The sequence below is a fragment of the Nilaparvata lugens genome, chromosome 1 (assembly GCF_014356525.2).
Source record: "Nilaparvata lugens isolate BPH chromosome 1, ASM1435652v1, whole genome shotgun sequence".
Lineage (NCBI taxonomy): Eukaryota > Metazoa > Arthropoda > Insecta > Hemiptera > Delphacidae > Nilaparvata > Nilaparvata lugens.
In genome coordinates, this window is record NC_052504.1 from 6,144,328 (window position 1) to 6,151,936 (window position 7,609).

General features: G+C 36.6%; 2 protein-coding genes across 2 annotated transcripts in view; one reads left to right on the top strand and one right to left on the bottom strand.

The window, feature by feature from the left end:
- Window positions 1-7,609, bottom strand: part of LOC120351448 (phosphatidylinositol 5-phosphate 4-kinase type-2 beta-like) — a 71,831-nt gene that overhangs the window by 28,796 nt on the left and 35,426 nt on the right.
- On the top strand, window positions 3,165-7,035 carry LOC120349861 (40S ribosomal protein S25-like). Its single transcript, XM_039421099.1, has 2 exons — window positions 3,165-3,415; window positions 7,001-7,035. The coding sequence occupies exons 1-2, from the start codon at window positions 3,202-3,204 to the stop codon at window positions 7,033-7,035; spliced, it is 249 nt and encodes an 82-aa protein (XP_039277033.1). The 5' UTR covers window positions 3,165-3,201.

The following is a 7,609-nucleotide window of genomic DNA, read 5'->3' on the forward strand; positions in this document are numbered from 1 at the left end:
TCTAGTATTTGAAATAATTATTTTCATTACTATTTCATTTATTACGTTTTTGTCAATATAATACAATCTTATATCAATAGTTGGGTTCATTGTTTTATGTATTGGGTTTATTGTTATTAGAAAATGAATTTTCTAAAGTCATTATTATTGGAAGTGAAAGTGCAAATTTTTAGTGAGAAAACATGAAGAACCCAATATATATAACCTATAAACTTGAGTGTTGATAGGAAATGACATTGGGTAATACGGCGAGGCAAAACATCCAAAAGGATCTCTCTGCCGATAAAAGCCATAAGAATAAATAAATAAATAATTATTATTGCTGGTCGTAAGAATCTGAACTGATTGAAAAGCCGTAGATATCGTTTATATATTTAAATGAATTATCAGCAATCTACAAGGGTCATTATTATTGCTGGTCGTAAGAAGCTGAACTAATTGAAAAGCCGTAGATATAATTTCTATATTTCATTTTTATGATCAAGTCTACAGTTTTAAAGCGATCTATTTCACTATTGGTCCCCCACTAAAGCATATTGATAAGTCAATAATGATTGCAATTCATGATTTTTAAAGTGAGTTTCAATCACAAATCCCAGCATTGGCTGAGAGGAAAGCATTGATTTAATATTAAAGAAATGCTGGAAGTTCAAAGTGAATATGAAATGATTAAAAGATTATGAATTTACTAAAATCTTGTTCAAGAAGATATTGACATCTGAATTGTTAGTAGCTTTTATGTCAGTCACCAGAGGCTAGTAATAAGGGGTGATATAAAGTTAAGAAATCCTATATTGCAATTTTTATCCAATGAATAAATAAATGCTATAAATTTCATTTATATTCATTTTACTTTCCTTGCCCTATTACCATAGGTAAGGAAAGTATTGCTTTCCAAAAAAAATTAAGGTACTCCAATTTCTGAATTTCTATATGTTTCAAGGTCCCCTGAGTCCAAAAAAGTGGTTTTTGGGTATTGGTCTGTATATATATATATATAATATATATATATATATATATATATATATATATATATTATATATATATATATTATATATATATATATATATACAGGGTGTTTCAGAAGTAGTGTCGAGAATTTTAGGGTATTGTACCTGGATGCTAGGAGACTACAAATGTCATATTTGAAGTGTCCAAAACTCAGCGGTTATCCTTATAGCTGCCATTTTGTTTTTTTCACTTAAAATTTTTTATCTCAAGAACGAAATGTTGTATTGATCTGAAATTTGGCATGAATATTTATGCTATAAAGACTCAACTATGAAAAATAAAAAAAAAAAAATTTCGTTGGAATTTTTCAAAATGGCGGCCATTTTAAATGTTTGATGGCGAATATCTCGAAAACCGTCCATTTTACAGAAAATTTACAAGAGACAAAAAAGTTAGCAAATTTTTTCACGATTCCAATGATACCTAATTTATTAAGATTGGTCGAAGAATAACAGAGAAATTAATTTTTTTCGTACTGCATGCATGACCACTTTTCACCATTTAAAGATCAATATTAATTTTTTAATTCCAGATGTATTTAAGATGAAGCTTTGAAACTCGGTATGGCTCCATATGGGCAAACAGATGATTTTACAATGGTTTTCAGATGATAATGTTTGTCTTGTAAAAGTATTGTTGTTTCATTAAAAGTAAAGAACCAGATGTAGTGCTTCCTATTTCTTAGTCTCACGTTTCCTAGGTCTTATTTCTATCTTAAATTTCCAGTTTCAATATTTTCTTACGTTGCTTCTACACAAATATTTAATTATTGTAATGGAATTTAGTTCGCTGGAGTACACCGATATTCACTTCATGTATGGAGCAGCTCTTGGCAATGCGACCGAAGCAAGAAGAATGTATGCAGCTGCATTTCCAAATTTCTATATGTTCCAAGGTCCCCTGAGTCCAAAAAAGTGATTTGGTATTGGTCTGTAAAAACCAGATTTTTGAGAATCACATTGAACGGATGGAACAGATGATGCAGTAGTCTATTCAAACTTGACGCGCTCGCAAAAAACGATTCTCTTTTGGTTTCTTCACATTTTTTACTTTCCTTGCCCTATTACCATAGGTAAGGAAAGTATTGCTTTCCGAAAAAAATTAAGGTACCCCAATTTCTAAATTTCTATACGTTTCAAGGTCCCCTGAGTCAAAAAAAGTGTGTGTGTGTGTGTGTGTGTGTGTGTGTGTGTGTGTGTGTGTGTGTGTGTGTGTGTGTGTTGTGTGTGTGTGTGTGTGTGGTGTGTGTGTGTGTGTGTGTGTGTGTGTGTGTGTGTGTGTGTGTGTGTGTGTGTGTGTGTGTGTGTGTGTGTTGTGTGTGTGTGTGTGTGTGTGTGAGTGTAGTATGAGTGTATGTGCGTCTGTGTACACGATATCTATCTCCCAATCAACAGAATGACTTGAAATTTGGAACCTAAGGTCCTTAGAATATAAAGATCCGACACGAACAATTTCGATCAAATGCGATTTAAGATGGCGGCTAAAATAGCGAAAATGTTGTCAAAAACAGGGTTTTTCGCGATTTTCTCGAAAACGGCTCCAACGATTTTGATCAAATTCATATTTTGAATAGTCATTGATAAGCTCTATCAACTGCCACAAGTCCCATATCTGTAAAAATTTCAGGAGCTCAGCCCCATCTATGCAAAGTTTGATTTTAGATTCTCAATTATCAGGCTTCAGATACAATTTAATCCTAACATTCCGAGTGGAAAAGATTGAGCATGAGAATCTCTACAATTAATGTTTGGTAACATTTTCACCTAAAATTGAAAATAAGCTCGAAATTCGAGAAAATGTGATTATCCAATATTGCAAACTGTTGGCAACTGTTGATTCTATTGAATGATTCACTATGAAGAGATAGAAGACCTCGTGTGTTTTCAGCGTTATTGCCCTGTCACCAGCTGGCTCAAATCTATGAATAGTAGACTTGAGATGCGCGGGAACACTAGCGTCAGGTGATCAATTTTCAAAACGGCAAGGAAAGTTGTGTGAGTGCGCCACACCAGATTTTTATTGTATGTATATTACCTGATTACAAAGACAATTAAAAAAAAGCATTTTTTCCTTGCTAGAGCAAAATGCCTAAATGCAGAGAATGGCAGCAATCTGAATAGTTTACTGTATTCTTACAGGGTGTTTAGGAACTCGCTACCAATTCGGCCCTTTGGAGACAACTGACGTAAAATGCCTCCAAAGAAGGACGCAAAGGGAGGTTCTTCCAAACAACCTCAAAAAACACAGAAGAAGAAGGAAGGAGGATCGGGAGGCAAGGCTAAGAAGAAGAAGTGGTCGAAGGGAAAGGTCAGGGACAAGTTGAACAATCAGGTTCTGTTCGATAAGGCGACTTACGAGAAACTGTTCACTGAAATTCGAAATATCATATTTAAATTGTGCGCATGTATTCAGTTACTCACACAGCGGCCATTTTGCTTTTTTCACTTATTTCCAAGTATTATTATTATTATTAGCGTATTGCTTTGAACGGTGGGGACCCAAGGGTTTATAGCATTTATCTATTCATTTTTTTCCAAGTAATAGTTAAACATACGAAATTGAAACTTCGCACAACCATTTATAACAACTAGACAAAGCTACAAAAAAATTATCTTGGAAAAAAATAAGTGAAAAAAGCAAAATGGCCGCTGTGTGAGTAACTGAAGACTTCCAGACAATTTAAATATGATATTTAGATATGTTCTTTACCCAGGAACAATGCCCTAGTGTTGGCAGGGAGTTAGTATAATAATTCACATAAGAAACAGCTAAATCATGGAAATGAAAAGTGAAACTATGGAGGACATGATGTAAAGAAGAAATAAAAAGTGAATAAGGGGCAGAATCGAAATCTAAAATAAACTAATCATTCATTTTTGGCTGTACCTATTCTCTTTTATTTATTTCCGAGTTTCGATTATTATCAGATAAATTAACAATAATGAATAAATTGTTTATTAGAAAAAAATACATAATTTGTTTTTGGTTTCTACCTTTAAAATATTTCATCAGAACTCAGGAGACCAAATTTGATTGAACATTTTGTTTCGCTCCTAATTGTTGCCATGATTTATTTAGTGAAGGCGGTGCACAGATGACCTCCAGGGGCCCGTTTCACAAAGGTACAAGTAGGTTACAAGTCTTGTTGCCAACTATGGTTTTGGAGAACAGCTGATTACTAGCGTTTCACAAAAGCAGAATTGTAAACTTGTAGTTACAATGAATTTCTACAAGTTTACAAGTGATTTGCTTGTTACGAACAAGTGTTTCACAAAGATTTTCATTGTAGCCAACAATTTTTGTCGACATTACTTGTTCGTAACTATGAAATTTCTACCGAGGTGGAAAGCTATGTAAAGGATTTACAAGTGATCATTAAAATGATTTTAAATATATCTAATAATCAAAAATTCCCTATATCCCTCTAAAATTCATTATTTTGGAAATATATGCATCAGGAAATTAAATTTAATTAATTTCCAAAATAGTTATTAATGTGTTACCTCATAGGTTATGTGTACTATAGTATATACACAGTATATATATTATACATTATATATAGTACATCTACTATATATATACAGAGTACATATAGTGTGTAGGTTACAAATTCAGCAATAAATGAAGTAGACTGTACAAAAAACATTATATCGCTTTCAAATATTTTCAAAGTAATTATTGAAAAGTAAAAGTAACCTTTATAAAGGATGAAAAAAGGAAATCATCATGAAAATAGGTTATGTTTACTATTGAAGTACTTGTAGACTTGTAAAATTGTAAACTCGTAGATCATAAATTTTTGTGAAACGTGAGTACTTGTAAACTTGTAACTACAAGTACTTGTTCGTAACCATGGTTGGTAACAATACTTGTACCTTTGTGAAATAGGCCCCAGGTGTGTGTGTGTGTGTGTGTGTGTGTGTGTGTGTGTGTGTGTGTGTGTGTGTGTGTGGTGTGTGTGTGTGTGTGTGTGTGTGTGTGTGTTGTGTGTGTGTGTGTGTGTGCGTGCGTGCGTGCGCGTGCGTGCGTGCGTGCGTGCGTGCGTGCGTGCGTGCGTGCGTGCGTGCGTGCGTGTGTGTGTGTTGTGTGTGTGTGTGTGTTGTGTGTGTGTGTGGTGTGTTGTGTGTGTGTGTGTGTGTGTGTGTGTTGTGTGTGTGTGTGTGTGTGTGTGTGTGTGTGTGTTGTGTGTGTGTGTGTGTGTGTGTGTGTGTGTGTGTGTGTGTGTGTGATGAAAGGAAAAGAAAGATGAAAGAGTCTAAGGTGTTAGGTGAGATCCGAACTACCGGGAAGGGATTCGCGAACTCATAAATGATTCAACTGAAAAATTATCAAGTAGCGCTATTAAAGTAAAACTCATAAATTATGTATTTAGCAGAGGATACTCAAGAGATCCAACTAAAGTATCAAGCGCATGTCTCGACGGGTAGCCGTCTAGTTGTCACCCCGACCACTTGACACCTGGTCATTTTGGCCATAGGCGACTACTTGTACCCTCGTAAAAATATACCATTGCCATCAAATTGTCACCCCGACTACTTGACACCTACTGGACCAAAAGTGCCAACTAGTCATGACCGTAAATAAAAGCTTATTTTAATTTTAGATAAGTATTATTAGTTTAAATTGAAAAGAAATGCATTATTTTAACATTACATTATTCAGATAGCAATACAATAATTTTCTAAGCTTTCTCACTCGAGAGAAATCGGCGCATGCGATGTCACCGTCTAGGTGTCACCCCGACTACATGACACCTAGTCATTTTGGCCATAGGCGACAACCTGTACCTTCGTAAAAGTATACCATTGCCGTCAAATTGTCACCCCGACTACTTGTCACCTACTGGACCGGAGGTGCCAACTAGTCATGACCGTAAACGACAACTTGACACCTCGCACCCTAGCGACAGGGTGTCCCCCCCCCCCGACTAGTTGTCACCACCTTAGAAAGGAGACAATTAGACGGGGATGGCTCACGTCTACATGACACTTTGAACGCTGGCGTAAAGGTGTCACCCCAACTACTTGTCACCTACAGAGCACCAGTTGGCACAACTTACACCCCCGCGGTGTGGGGAGGAGGGATCAAGTAATTTTTATTACTGGTTACGATATAGAATTGAATTCTAAGCACTTTTGGTTCAGTAACATTTTCCCGTCAAACGTACGGTTCGGGAGATATCGCCGTCTTTGCTCTTTTAGGACAAATTTTTTCGAGTTGGTTGATAACATAAAAAATGAATAATATGCCCTTTTGATGACTGAATAAGATGTATAACACAATTCTAAACACATTTTGTTCAGTTATTTCTCCCGTCAGACGCACCGTTTACGAGTAAATTTAGCCTAATGCTAGAACAGTCAAATTTTCATCCATCGATGATATGGCAGATGAAGCTCAGTCTGGTTATCAACTGAGGTATTACATGAAGTCTGGTAATTAATATGAGGATTAATAATTATTTATATACATTGTGCTAGCACAAAATTAGGAATCTTAATGCCTTTTCATATAGAACTTGACAGTTAGGCTTCATTTTCCAACTTTCAAGTGAAGAGCCAGCCGGATTGGTGATTTCTTATGGAGTGGATTCGAGCGATAGGTTATCATGACCGTAGACTACTACTTGTACCCTTGTAAAAATATACCATTGCCGTCAAATTGTCACCCCGACTACTTGTCACCTACTGGACCAAAGGTGCCAACTAGTCATGACCGTAAACGACAACTTGACACCTCGCACCCTAGCGACAGGGTGTCCCCCCGACTAGTTGTCACCTCCTCAGAAAGGAGACAACTAGACGGGTATGGCTCACGTCTACTTGTCCCCTAAAAACCGGTTTTAAAAGCGGACAAGTTGTCGGGGTGGCACCTAGTCGCGTACCCATCTCAACCTATATAAGCGATAAGATACCATCGCGACCACGGAGCCAACCACTTCCACACACAAATTCCTCAGTTATTACAAGAATAATATTTTGTTCTAAAGATGATGAGCCCCAAGGCCAGGCGCACACCAGTTAGTCAAGACAAGACAAGACATGATCAGTCACAACACTTCACATAGTTGCTTATGAAGACATGTCTAATTGCAATGACTAATCAGTGTGAGTTGCGTCAAAAGCAACAATGTGAAGTATTGTGACTGAACGTGTCTGATCATGTCTTGACTAACTGGTGTGCCCCTAGCCTAAGCAACTATGTGAAGTATTGTGACTGAACGTGTCTGATCATGTCTTGTCTTGACTAACCGGTGTACGCCCAGTCTAAGCTTGTGTTGTGAGTAATAATGAAGGCGAGCCTATTATTTTTCATGGGTTCCGAATCATCGGGAAGTGATTTTGAAGCCTACAACTGTCAAACTTGAATTCAAAAAAACACTTATGGAGTGAAAGTTCACTTACATTGGTAGTGACGATATTTTCGACCTGTTGTTAGTCATCACTCAGAGTGTGACCAACAACAGGTCGAAACGAACGTCACTGCTTTTTCGCCCCACTTGGATGTAATGAGCTGGTTTTCGTGCGTCATATGGAGGCCGAAAATGATTGTTTTCTGACCAGGCCGGTAAAAGTTTTACGGCCCTAGGGCTGTAAAA